This window comes from Otolemur garnettii, unplaced genomic scaffold (genome assembly GCF_000181295.1).
Source record: "Otolemur garnettii isolate 467f Iridium unplaced genomic scaffold, OtoGar3 scaffold00096, whole genome shotgun sequence".
Classification (NCBI taxonomy): domain Eukaryota; kingdom Metazoa; phylum Chordata; class Mammalia; order Primates; family Galagidae; genus Otolemur; species Otolemur garnettii.
Genome location: NW_003852491.1, coordinates 5652677 through 5666702, shown reverse-complemented (window position 1 = coordinate 5666702; position 14026 = coordinate 5652677). Strand labels below are relative to the sequence as shown.

General features: G+C 45.9%; 1 protein-coding gene across 1 annotated transcript in view; it reads right to left on the bottom strand.

Annotated features, from left to right (window-relative positions):
- Positions 1 to 14026, bottom strand: part of KIAA0556 (KIAA0556 ortholog) — a 235310-nt gene that overhangs the window by 62299 nt on the left and 158985 nt on the right. Inside the window, exons 9-13 of the mRNA XM_003795751.3 lie at positions 11633 to 11805; positions 10261 to 10326; positions 8675 to 8781; positions 6422 to 6524; positions 1654 to 1869 (exon numbers count right to left, since the gene is read on the bottom strand). Coding sequence (XP_003795799.1) covers positions 1654 to 1869; positions 6422 to 6524; positions 8675 to 8781; positions 10261 to 10326; positions 11633 to 11805 — 665 coding nt within the window. The remainder of the gene's footprint in view (positions 1 to 1653; positions 1870 to 6421; positions 6525 to 8674; positions 8782 to 10260; positions 10327 to 11632; positions 11806 to 14026) is intronic.

Sequence of the window (14026 nt, the reverse complement as noted above, 5' to 3'; positions counted from 1 at the left end):
GCTGGGTGTTGTGGTGGGCGCCTGTGGTCCCAGCTACTTGGGAGGCTGAGGCAGGAGACTCGCTTGAGCCCAGGAGTTGGAGGTTGCTGTGAACTATGATGCCACGGCATTCTACCCAGGGGGATAGCTTGAGGCTCTGTCTCAAAATAAATAAATAAATAAATAAGTGCTAATGTTGGGCGGCGCCTGTGGCTCAAAGGAGTAGGGTGCTGGCCCCATATGCCCAAGGTAGCAGGTTCATACCCAGCCCTGGCCAAAAAATGCAAAAAAAAAAAAAAAAAGTGCTAATGTGAGCCAATCTCAATTTCTGCTGACAGTCTAAAAATCACCACAGATGACCCATCCTCCATCTTCCAGTTTGCAGGGGTCAGGCATGCTGAATCTCAGAGAAGACACGTTGCTCAAGGCCGTAGAGTCAAGACCAGAATGTGCATCTCTAGAACTGAGGATTTCAAAGACCAGGAATAATATTTTCTATTTCTTGGTGTTATTAGTACTGTTAATAACAGTAACAGTGAAAATAATAATAATAGCTGAAGTTTTAGAGCCCTTAGGAAGAGCCAGGCATGATCCTTACAGCACTGCATCAAGGTAAGATCTATTATTATCCCCATTTTACAGATGGGGAAATTAGAGGCTATGTGAGTTTCCCATGGTCATGGAGTTATAAGGGTTTAGCTTTGAAAGCAGATCTTTCTGCTTCTCAAGCCGAAAGTTCATTTAGGTATAAATAAGAGCATATATATAAAGCATGTAGCACTGTACCTGGCACAATGCAAAAATTAAACATGGTAGCGGTTTTCGTTTTCAATACATTTCAACAAACCAATAATTTTTTTGGAATAGACAATGCACGCATATGGCAGGTAATTCACAAGAGCACCCAGAGAAAAGTCTTATTATCACCCCTTCCCTCTGCCCACCCTGTCCCTGGTCCAGACGTGACCTCTGTTCCCAGTTCTCAGAACAGAACCCTAAGAGATAATTAGGAATGATGTAGCACAGCACAGTAAAGATTATGATAACTTCACCTGATTATACTGGATCAATTTTGTTCATAGTCTTTTGTGTCCAACTTGTAACTGGCAGGAAGGAAAAAAAAATGCCAGTTCCTTTTAAAATGTTTTAAAACTGTTAGATGGGCAAAGGAAAGAAACACTCATTGCTCGTTGGGTGTATACCCCATGGCCCAGGGATGCAGGACCCTGAGGTGTTGGCAAGGCCCTGGGTCAGGCTGTAGGATATAAACTTGGCTTCACTGCCTTCCAGCTGTGTGGCTTGGCCAAGTCAATGCTATTCTCCAAGCCTCAGTTTCTTCCTCTACAAAATGAGGGCACTGACCTTAATGACCCCTGAGGCCCTGTGTTTGGTGGTGATGCTGGTATACTGCAAGATGGATCAAAGTGGGGTGAGTGGGCTCCCCCAGAAAAATCCCACAGAATAGGGAACTGGGATAGAATTCAAGGGGACACAGTTTGGAGGCCCCATCAGCACCAATCTTGAAGCTGCTCCCCCACTTGGCCCCAGTAAATGGCTGTGGTAGATTATGTTACTCTCCCCTCCCGACACCCCTCTTATCACAGACTTATCAAGGGCAGAGAAAATGCATTGACGTACACAGCAAAGAACCAATCCAGTGTCCCTTCCACTTACAGCTAAGTTTCTGTTGACAAGGCAGCCTAGGTGCCCGGGCGTATCTGTGTTCCGGATATCCACGTCATGGGGTGACACATAAAGCTTTGTGTCATTTAGATCAAAGAACTCGACTTCTGTGAGACCCACCCACAATGGGTTGCCCCAGTTGGACAGGATTTCCATGGTCACGTAGACAGCATCTTTGATCTCTTCTGCTTTCACTGTCTGTTTGTCCTTAGAGAAGAAGAAAATAACACCAAAGGATTAAAACACGACCTGCTTAAGTTCAGCTCCACCACTGCTGTAAGGCCTTTGGCAAGTTGTTTAATCTTCAGAATCTCAGTTTCTTCATCTGTACAATGAGGATAAAAATAGTACCCGCTACCTATGGTCATAATGAGCTGGGCGTGGTGGCTCACACTTGTAATTCCAGCACTCTGGGAGGCCAAGGTGGGTGGATTGCTTGAGCTCATGAGTTCAAGACCAGCCTGAGCAAAAGTGTCACCCCCATCTCTACTAAAAATAGAAAAACTGAGGCAAGATGATCACTTGAGCCCAAGAGTTGGAGGTTGTGGTGAGCTATGATGCCACAGTACTGTACCCAGGGGGACAGCTTGAGTCTCTGTTTCAAAAAAAAAAAAAAGGACTGAATGAGCTCATACTGTAAAGCATTGAAAATATCCTTGCTGTATACCTTGCCACTTAGTAAGTATTCTATTTGAGAAGTTGTCTGAAAAGCATTAGATTTTGCTGGGTGTGGTGGCTCATGCCTGTAATCCCAGCACTTTGGAAGGCCAAATGGAGAGGATCTCTTGAGGCCAGGAGTTCAAGACCAGCCTGAGCAACATAGTGAGACTCCATCTCTACCAAAAAAAAAAAAAAAAAAAAAATTAAAACTTAGCTAATGGTGGTGAGATGCAGCTATAGTTCCAGCAACTCAGGAGGCTGAGGTAGGAGAATTGTTTGAGCCCAGGAGTTTGAGGATAGAGTAAGCTATGATTTTGCCACCACACTCTAGCCTTGTCAACAGACCCTGTCTCAAAAGAAAAAAAAAGGAAAAGAAAAAGAATCACATTCGACCTGAACATGCACATCTCTCCATCACTACCCAGAGTTCAGGTCCCAGATGTGTGTCACAACATCTGCTGAATTGGGTCGGTATTCTGGGCTGAATTATGTCCCTTCTGAATTTATCTGTGGAAGCCCTAATCCCCTCAGAATGTGACTATTTGGAGATAGGGGCCTTAAGAGATGACTAAGTTAAAAGTGGGCTGTTATGGTGGGCCCTAATCCAATTTGACTGGTATTCTTTTTTTTTTTTTTTTGTCGAGACAGAGTCCCACCCTGTGCCCCTGAGCAGAGTGCAGCGGCTTGGTAGTTCACTGCAACCTCCGTCCTGGCTTGTGGGCATCCCGCTGTCTCAGCCTCCGAAAGCCGCTGGGATTACAGGCGCTCGCCGCGGCGCCCGGCTGGGTTTTTCCATTTTTTTCATGAGTCGGGGTCTCACTTTCGCTCAGGCGAGTCCCGAACTCCTGAGCTCCAGCGATTCTCCCTCCTCAGCCTCCCACAGTGCTGGGATTACAGGCGTGAGCCACCGCGCCCGGCTGGTATTCTTATAAGAAGAGGAAATTTGAAATATAGGGAGACACCTTAGGGATATGTGTACACAGAAAAAGACCACATGAGGACCCTCCAAAGAAGGTGGTCATCTCCAAGGAGAAAGGCCTCAGAAGAAACAAAATCTGCCAACACCTTGATCTTGGACTTCCAGCCTCTAGAATTATGAGGAAATAGATCTTTGTTGTTTAAGTTACCCAGTCTGTGGTAGTATTAAGGCAGACCAAGCAGACTCATACTGTAGATAACAAGGCCCCACTGCCTTGGACAAGTCACTTTACATCCATTAGCCTGGTCAGAGAAGAAGACACCATCTATGTGATAATTCTGTCAAGGACATTAAGCAAGATAGCAACACCCAAGAAGGTCCTATCACGAGCCCTGGTCCTGGGTGCACTCTCTAAGTGTCTGTGTCTTTCTGTTTCTCTCCTTCATTGATTTTAATGCCTGCCTCCTTCCTGGGTAGACTGTCTGCTCTCAGAGTCTGCGTGAGTGCCATCAATAAATGGCCACCCTTTGGAATGGCTTCCCGAGGCCCTCAGGGGCCGAATGCAGCACTGGTCGCCACGGATCAGTCACTCATAAAATGGTGCATTCCCTGCGTGCACATGCCCTCTGTTAATTAGCACTGCTAATCTGCAATGGTTCTGTGAGCAGGGAGCTGAGCAAATGAACAGCAACTGTTCCCCACTTATTTTTTTAATTAATAGCCAGCGAGACGTGCTATCGCTCTCAGCGTGTGCTTGGAAGAGCCTTGATTGCCACGTGGTGGGAATGGGGAAGGGAAGGAGGAGGGAGGTCAGCTCCTAGGAGAAACACAGGGCCTGTTTTGATTAGCTCAATCCTCCCAGCCACAGCTTCCTCCTCTCCTCTCCTCCACTGCTGTGTGGAGTCCTGGCCAAGCCCTCCACTGCCTTGGGCTTGAGTCCCAGGTTTGCAGGATGGTGATAAAGCTGAAATGTCCTGGCCAACTTAGAGGGAACTGGGAGGTTTATAAGCCTGAGCTTGTAAGGAACAGTCCAGGGCCAGGTGAGCTGGTGGATTGGTGGAGTGCAGAAGTGGCACCTTTCGTTCTTGCACTGTTTGTTGGTGGCAAAGAGGAGGGCCAGATGGGAGGCAGGCTGCCTCTCGGAGGGTGGCCCCGGATCTCCTACCAGTGCAATCTGAAATGTGTGAATTCCTGAGCTGAGTTTCTAAATGAAGAAGCGGAAGGATCTATTAACTAAGGAAGTGTCACAACTTGTCAACTGGTAACTCTAGATGGCTATCAAAGCATTGCCCCATTTAGGACCCCCCTGGGGTGTGAGGAGAGCACTGATTGGGAAGCGGGTAGTCCTAGTCACTGTCCCCTCTGTCACTGAGGCTGCTGATTTTCCTCTGGGGGAGTCACTTCTTCTCTTTTCTCAGACATGGGGTGTAAGATGGCTTTCTCACTCTAAGGAAGAGCCTGACTGGGACAAGGAATCAGTATGCCCTGTCTCCTGGGCCACCAAGAGGGAGCAGCTCAATGAGGGGCATGCACCCCAACATGGGTCAATGTGAGCATGCCAGTAAGCATGGTGATTGTTTTTGATTTACACGGGGAGGAACACTCTTCTCTCTTGACAGTGCAGTTTGAGGAAGGGAGCTGCCCCAGCAATTTAGGGACAAGGAGATAGCACAGCTGAGACCCAGCTCCAAGGAGCAACTGACACTGAGGAAACAGTGGAAAGACATGGTAGGAGCTGCTGGATCAAGTTCTACCTGGATCAAAATCCACCTGTGGGATTTTCAATGACAAGAATCTGTGATATGTCTTCTCTTTGCTGTGTGAGTCAGTTTACCCTGGATTTTCTGTCTCCTATGATATAGAGAGACGCAATCAATCCAGGCTCTTTTTAATGTGGCTGAAGTCACACCACGCTTAGAATATTCACAGCTAAGAAAGCAATTATTGCAGTAGCGGGGAGCAAAGTTTTGATTTCTCCAGATGGCAAATCTTCAGCTGACACTTACCAGTTCCTCTCTGCCACGTTCAAGGGCACTAAGTCATATGCCCTCACAGACCCTTCCTGTTTCATCCTTACAGTAGCCCAGCAGGTGTGACCCTGTGTGACAGCCAGGACCACAGAGCTTAAAAGGTCTAAGGTCACAGAAGCTCTAAATAATGGTGCCAGATTCAAAGCCAGAGCTCTAGTCCAGGGCTTCCCAGGGCCCTGACTGCTATCACATGAGCTGTACATGTGGCTTTGGGAGAACTTCACACTAGGTCCTCATTGGCCAATGGGAAGACTGATAACCACCTACCAAATAACTATAAGGTAGGCTTAGGTGACGATACGGGCAAGAAGGGTGTGCTGGAACATACTCCTTTTGGCACAAAAGAAAAAACAATCACCATTAATCCTATTGCCCTGACAACAGAATTGCCTTTAGTAGTTTATGTCCCAGTTCCATGAATACAATCACAGGGACACCTCTTTGTATGGCCGTCGCAATCATATTGGACTCAGTGAAGATTAACATCACCTTTTACAATTATGTCCTTAAACTTTCTACCTGCATAATCGTCATAATGATAGCTTCCATCTTTTTATACTACTGCATTGTGCTAATATATCACACCTTCCTGATTAACTCCATTGTTAAGAGACATTTAGGATTTAAAAAAAAGTCCCTATTTCTAATAATTCTGCAACAGCTTTTTATTCCTTAGGATAAGGCAGTGCTATTGTTGGGCTGTAAGACATAAGGCTCTTCCTAAGTGCAACCATTCTGCTTTCCAAGGGCGTTTCTCCTGTTTATATAGCTGCCTAAAATGTGTGGCTGCCACAGCTTTATTGTAACCTTGCCAGCACTAGAGGTTGTCATCGAAAATAATTTGTTAACTCAGATAGCAAATGGGACACTAAAGTTGCTCTAATTTGCATCTGTTGATTACCAGCAGTATTGGACCTTTTCCTATGGGCTTGCATGCTATTTATATTTCCTCCTGTGTGGACAGGCTTCTCTCTCTCTTTCTGATTCTACTTTCCACCACATGCCTCTGAATGCTGGGAAGGTGGGGAGATGGAGTCACATGCAGAGATGGTAAGCTGACTGCTGTCAGAACAATCCCCACTAAACAGAATGACTGTTCTGAGGGACCTCCTTGAAGGCATTTGGAAATCCCAGCAAGCTGCAGTCTCACCTCTAGGTCCGGTAGTTGGTCCTCAGTTGGTGAAACAATCATGCTGAAGTGGGCAGAGTCACTTTCAATGGCGTGGAGGACTTTCAGAAGCCTCTGCTGTTGTCTGAAATGAGATTTTGTAGTAAAAAATGATGTACAAAATAGAACATTCTAGTGAAAGATATCACACTGACTTTTCTACCTCAAGGAGAAGTAACAATTTGAGAAGAAGGTATGTAGCCTGCATTCAGTTCAAAAGCACAGGGAGGCAGGGCATCTTTCTCCCTTTATGAATAGCTGTACGGGCCGGGCACAGTGCCTCATACCTGTAATCTTAGCATTCTCGGAGGCTTAGGTGGGTGGATCACTTGAGCTTGGGAGTTCAACACCAGTCTGAGTAAGAGCAAGACCCCACCTTTGATAAAAATAGCAAAACTAGCCAGGCATTGTGGCGGGTGTCTATAGTCCCAGCTATTTGGGAGGCTGAGGCAAGAGGATTGTCAGCGCCCAGAACTTTGAGAATGCTATGAGCTGGGCCACAGCACTCTAACCTGGGCAACAGAGTGAGACTGTCTGAAAAAAAAAAGAGCCAGCTGTACAATTAGTGATGGAATCAGAACCCAGTTAGAGAAATAGCACTTAGGGCATGACAGACAGCTGACCTTCTCCTTAAGCTAAGAACTTGAGAGTTAAGAGCAGGGGTCAGCCCAACTAAGGCCTGCAAGTCATATCTACCCTGAGACCCTGAGACCTATTATTGTATCGCCTGTGAGCTAAGAATGGTGTTTACGTTATTAAAGTGATTAAACAACCACCTTCCCTCACTCCCCAACCAGCCTCCCCAACCCCCAGCAAAGCCTAAAGTACTTGCTATCTGGCTCTTTATAGAAGGTTTGTTAACCCCTGGTCTGGAGACTTGCTCTGCTCCTCTTATCTCTGAGAACATTTCAAACCCAAAGTGTGCCTTAGTCATTTGCAAATGCTCCCACATAGGCAGTTTAAGGCTGAGTGCCCTCAAGACCCTGAGGCACAAAGGATCTTGATGATGAAGAAAGACATATGGCACTGTGTGCGCTCAAGTAAATAAAACTACATCAAATGTAAAATATTCTCATGCCCCAGCCTTGCAAGTTCTTATTTATGGCCACGATGATATTCGGCTGTGCTGTCCATCTAGTGCGGTCTCCTGGAGCACTGCCTTTAGCCTGCTCAGTTTTCCTATGAGTAAGAACAAGGGGCTCCCTCTGGCAGGATGTAGACCTGGAGGGCACACAGCTTGGCTGGCAATTCCTCCTATGTGCAGGGGGAAAGCCCCTGCTCCCTTTCTGGGCTGACACAGATCCAGCTCAGGCCTCAGCTTAGAGACAGCATGCGGACTGGATTTCAGCCCCCTCTAGCTCCTCAGCCAGGCACTTTGCACAGTGGACAATGTGCACAGCTCAGCACAGTGGCTCTGGGCTGGAAGTGTGTCTGTGTCCCAAGGCATGCCAGAAACTACAAGCTAGGCCAGGCACTGTGGCTCATGCCTGTAATCCTAGCATTCTGGGAGGCTGAGGTGGGTGGATTGCTTGAGCTCAGGAGTTCGAGACCAGTATGAGCAAGAACCATACCCAGTTGCTACTAAAAATAGAAAACTAGCCAGGTATTGTGGTAGGTGCCTCTAGTCCCAGCTACTTGGGAGGCTGAGGTAGAAGGATCTTTGAGCCTGGGATTTTGAGGTTGCTGTGAGCTAAGATGAGGCTGTGGCACTCTAACCTGGGCTAACAGAGTGAGATTCTGTGAAAGAAAGAAAAGAAAGAAAGAAGTAAGGAAAGAAAGAAAAAGAAACTATAAGCTCAATGTGGCCCGTCTTTCTGATGATCAATTCTGCCTAAAGACTAGAGAGAAATCTTTATTTTGATCACAAAACTTGAGAGTTCTGATAACTGATGCCATACATATTAATAGAACAGAATGCTGAGCGTGAACAAACTTTTAAGAGAGAAAAGGAGCTTCGAAGGGTGCTGTTTGGGCCACCTTTGCCCTCCAGGCCAGCGGGGAACAAGTTCACCACCCTGTGCTGCTGTGTGGGTTACTCCAAGGGAAAGCTACAGGAGGTTGAAGTTTTAGCTAGGTTAGGACCATTTGCCTGGAAGAAATCAAGTTAATTGAATACTTTAGGCCTGGAGGGGGCAGGGACAGTACAGTCTAAACAGCAGTTTAGAAGGGTCTGGAATAACAGAGAGAGGTGCACTGCTATGGGGTTTTGGTTTTGACTCAGCCTTGGTTAACTACCTGCTTCCCAAAAGGCCGATTCTGTCAATGGCTTGGTCGATGGCTTTGTCTCCCCCTGCTGCCCTGGATGGCTCTGGAGTGGTGGTCGCCGTGGTGATGGGAAGCAGCTGAGGATGGAAGAGCTTATTAAACACATGTTGAGGTAACGTTCCTGGCCCAAGGCACAGCAGGGCCATGGCCAAGGACACATACTTCTCAGACTGTCAGTCCCTTTGTGGGAAGCAGGAACAAGAATGTGAGGGTGACAGTACCTATCTCTGGCCAGTTCTATCTAGAACCTGTCACAATCTCAGTTTCTCACCTCTGGGAGGTCCGAAGAAACAGTCTGCTTCAATGAGCCACTGAAAAATTTCTCTCATCAAAACCTTTCACCGTTTCAATAAAGTCCCCCTTCTGTTGGCTACAAAGTAACCAGACTCCATGGAGATTCTAGTAACATTATTAGATCTTTTCAATTTTAATCCTCTGAGCCTTTTCTCTTTCTTTTTTCATTTATCATCTAAACTAGAAATGTGCCCTGCTGCTTATCTGAAGAAGATTTTAGTTGTTCGAAGCTCTGTGGGTCAGGAATCAGGTCATCCAAAGACCCTGGACCACGGCTCCTGAGTCTAAAGGAGCAGTTTAAAAGGGTCTGGAATAAACATAGGAAAAGCAATAAAGGCTTCATAAAGAAGAATCCTATGGGTGCATTGCTATGGGGTGGGGAGGATTGTAGGCCCGTTAGAAATTACTGCTGATGGCAGCTAAAGATGACCAGGAACTCTCATAGGACAAGCAGGAATGAGGCAAAAAGACAACCTCTCTGGTGCTCCAGGGGCACTGTCCCTTTCTTCCCCTGTCCCCTCCCTTCCTCCACACCACACTAAGAGCTCTTCCTGCTCCTGATTAGGCTGGGCTCATTCCCATCACAAAGCTTTTTCCTGTTCTTCCTGTAATGCTGTTCCCTGCTATTGGCACCTTCTGAACAGGCAGGGTTCAGCTCAAATGGGATATACCTTCACTTTCAAGGGGCCTCCTGGACCCCCCTGTCAGAGGCAGCCACCCTCCCACATGCTGTCACTCCCTCACACCCATTAGCAGCTTTGATTGTCATCTCTTTCTGAAGTCACCCTGTTTACTGATGGCTTTATTTGCTGTTGCCTATAAGCTCCATGTGGCCAGGGGCTCATCAGTCCTAGCCATCTCTGTATTCCAAGCACACAGCATACAGACCATCTGTGTCCAGTCTAGCAAAGACATTCCCGTACATTTTATTAATTCATGGTCTGATTTGCCAGGGCCTTCTTTGCTGAGATACAACTAATTAACCTAGATAGATACAGATTTATTTATTTATTCAAAGAACTAAGATCAGTTTTTGCCTTATCTTGTCAGGAAATAGAAACATAATAAGGAACTTGAGTCAGCAGGCCTGGGTAAATTTTGGCTTAAACTCATGACCGAGGGCAAGCCATTTCAGCCCTGGCGTCCCCATCTGGGAAGTGGGCAGAAAGACAATGACACCAATGGTCAGGGTACTCGGTGAGAACTTGATGGAAGGCCATCAGGCATTGAGTGCATGTCATTTGTCTCAGCCTTGCACTGACCTCAAGGGTCTCTTCCTTCTCATTCAGCAGACTGGTCCATGGTTTTACTGGTGGTCCCTCTGCATCCTGGAAAGACATAATCATGTGATGTGGTCAGAACGAAACCATCCATTGTATGCTTTCATGGCAGATGAGGGCACAGAGGAGGCAGGGACAGTCTCAAGGTCTCATAAACATTAGGGGCAAGGACAGAGCTCCAGAAAAACAGACGATAAGTACTGTTTGGTAAATGCCCAAAAGAGCATCCTGGTGATAAAGCCTGGGGAACAACTGGCACTGTGAATGAGACCCTGTGACCACAGGTGGGCAGACCTCAGCCACTTCCAAAGATATGACTCAAGCAAGCCACCTTGCTTCTCTGGGTGCTACATTTATAAAGCAAAGTGCTAAAACCAGGGTTACTATGAGCACTGAGGGGGACAAGCTAAGAGAAAGGGTTTCAACAAGCTCAGACACCATGCTTCTGAGAAAGGATGTGCACGCTGACATGTGTCCACTGCCTCCTGGTCCCCCAAGGCCCTGCCCCTTCCCCCTCCCCCATTTCTCCTCCTGCTGGTTGGTCAAATCTCAAATATCTGTGTGCTTAGGGAAGTTTTAGGAACAAGTGAAATAGGCCAGAAGTAGAACAATAAGGAGTGGTGAGGACTGTGGAGCTCACAAACGGCTCACTGAAGGGCTCATGCTCTTAGGAATAAGACCTTTTGGGGGGTGGCTGGGCATGGTGGCTCCTTACCCCTGATGTTTATGTCTATGAGTAGAGACCAGTTCTCACTCACACCTATAGTCCTAGAACTCTGAAAGGCCAAGGTGAGTAGATTGCTAGAGCTCAGGAGTTCAAGACCAGCCTGAACAAGAGTGAGAACTGGTCTCTACTAAAAAGAGAAAAATTAGTCAGGCATCATGGCAAGGGCCTCTGTTCCCAGCTACTCAGGAAGCTGAGGCAGGATGATCACCTGAGCCTGAGAGTTTAAGGTTGCTGTGAGCTATGATGATGCCATGGTACTCTGCCCAGACTGAGACTCTGTCTCAAAAAAAAAAAAAAGACCTTTCCAGGGAACCCAGAGCTTGTTGCTTACTCCATTCTCCCACTGACCCACCAATTTGCAACCCTGTTGCAGGGTTTGCAGGGAAATCAGCAAAGCCTGGAGGTCATTTAGCACCCATATTAGGCTTTCTGAAGCTGAAAGAGGGTGGAAGAAATTGGAACTGTGGCAGGTCAGCAAGCCACTGGCTGTGAACAGTAGAAATGCAGATGAGTCTGAGGTCAGTAATGCCCACTGCACTTCTCTCTTCTCCCCACATGCTCTTTTGAGCTGCTGCTGAGACACTGCCCAGCGCCCTCCTGGCTGCCTTCTCCCTGCCCAGGATGCACCTGCAGAGGGCTGGCAGGCAGCTCGGCCTTCCTGCTCAGGATCGCGTTCTGCAGGGCCTCATTCTCCACCTGGATGGCTCGGAACACAGCAGAGGCCTCTTCTTTTCGGTCCTCAGCCTCGCAGACAGTTTTGCGGGTTGCAGACAAGGGTCTCTCTCGCCAGCTTCCAGGTCCTGGGAGCAGAAATCAGGAAGATGCTCCTTTAGATTATGTTCTCAGAGTGCAGCTCAAAATCTATTAGACCAAATTGAAGAACATTCTATAAAAAAACTGGCCTGTACTCTCCAAAAATGTCAAGGTCATAAAAGACAAAGAAGGCTGGGAAAACTGATTAAAAGCGATGAGGCAGACATGGCAACTGAATGCAATGGTGGCCCTACGACTAGGTCCTGGGTAGGAGAAAACTGCTGAAAGATTATTGTGATACTTGGGGAAATTCAAATATAGTCTGTGGCTTAGAGAACAGAATTAATACTAAATATTCTGAATTTTGTAAGTGTACTGTGGTAATGTAAAATGAATGCCCTTCTTTTTATGAGGTCAGACAATTCAGTTTACCAAATCATTCTTAAAAAGTGCTACATACCTTATTGTTGAATATCACTACAGTCACCTTCAAAGTTCTCCCCTTGGGAAGCTATGCACCAACATCAGTGCTTCTGAGTTCATGAACTTTTTTTTTTGAGACAGAGCCTCAAGCTGTTGTCCTAGGTAGAGTGCTGTGGCATCACAGCTCACAGCAACCTCCAACTCCTGGGCTCAAGCAATTCTCCTGCCTCCGCCTCCCAAGTAGCTGGGACTACAGGCGCCCGCCACAATGCCTGGCTATTTTTTGGTTGCAGCCATCATTGTTTGGAGGGCCCAGGCTGGATTTGAACCCGTCAGCTCAGGTGTATGTAGCTGGCGCCTTAGCCACAGGCGCCAAGCCTGAATTCATGTGTATTGTGCATAATATATATATTTTTTAACTATTTAAGATTAAGTTGCAGACATCATTTTGCAACTTAATTATCACACCTCATATGATGACAGCTCTGACGGCTGTTCCAGAAAATGAATTTTGAAATTGGCCAGGCGTTGTGGCTCATGCCTGTAATCCTAGCACTCTGGGAAGCCGAGATGGGTGGATTGTCTGAGCTCATGGGTTCGAGACCAGCCTGAGTAAGAGCAAGACCTCACCTCTAAAAAAATAGCTAGGCACTGTGGTAGGCGCCTGCAGTCCCAGCTACTCAGGAGGCTGAGGCAAGAGAATCACTTGAGCCCGGAAGTTTGAGGTTGTTATAAGCTATGATGCCACGGTACTCTACCGAGGGTAACGAAGTGAGACTCTGTCTCAAAAAAAAAAAAAAAAGGAGTTTTGAAATTGCTTTGCAGGATGGACTGGGCACTGTTGAGGGTACATAGCTTCCCAAGGGGAGTACTTTGAAGGTGACCATAGTGATATGCAGCAATAAGGTATAGAGGACTTGAGTTCATGAACTTAATTGTCCAACCTCATACTGCAGCGTTCAAGAGTAAAGAGGAATGATGTCTGCAACTTAATCTCAAATAGTTAAAAAATATATATATTATGCACAATACACATATATGTATATGCCCTCTATCTCTATTTATAGCGTTTACAGGTAGAGGGCATACACATATGAATACATAAATATATATTTTTTATGTACATATATAAAAATATATACAGAAATTTATATTTAAAAATACATATATGGCAGGAAGGGAGAGAATATAAAGCAAAAACCAAATGAAGCAAAATGTTAACAATTGGTGAATCTGGGTGGAAGGTGGGACTGTCATTTGTACTACCCTTGTAACTTTTAATTTTAAAATTGCATCAAAGTAAAAAGTTTAAAAAAAAATTAACCCTCTAACAAAATATCAGTAAGGAATAAAATACTGTGTAATGTTATACGGAGAAGGATGGGCCTTTTGCAATATTTTTGCTTTCCTGTTATGGTTTTGCCTGGGTAACAAGTAGTGCAAAGTAATTACACTTCAATTTAAGAAAAAAAGCTTTGCAAAATTGCATTTGATTCTGAAAGATCCCATGGAAAATTGGTTTTATAAAATATAAAGTGCTATTCATAAAGCACATAAAAAGACTAGTTAAATAAAATAAAGTATGCTTCCCCCCCCCAATGGAGTACTATGCAGCTGTACTGAGAAAAGAATACTAAAATAACTATAGATAAAATTAATGAAGATGGAAATTTTCCTCATAATAATCTGGGGAATATTTAGAAGTATGAAAAAAATGAAATTGGTCAGACACTGATTATTGCCAGGGCCAGGTAGTGGGGGTCACTGCAGTATCTCAATTATTTATGTTTAGATTTTCCCCATATTAAAAAAGGTGGTGTCTGTAGCTCAGTGGGTAGGGCGCCA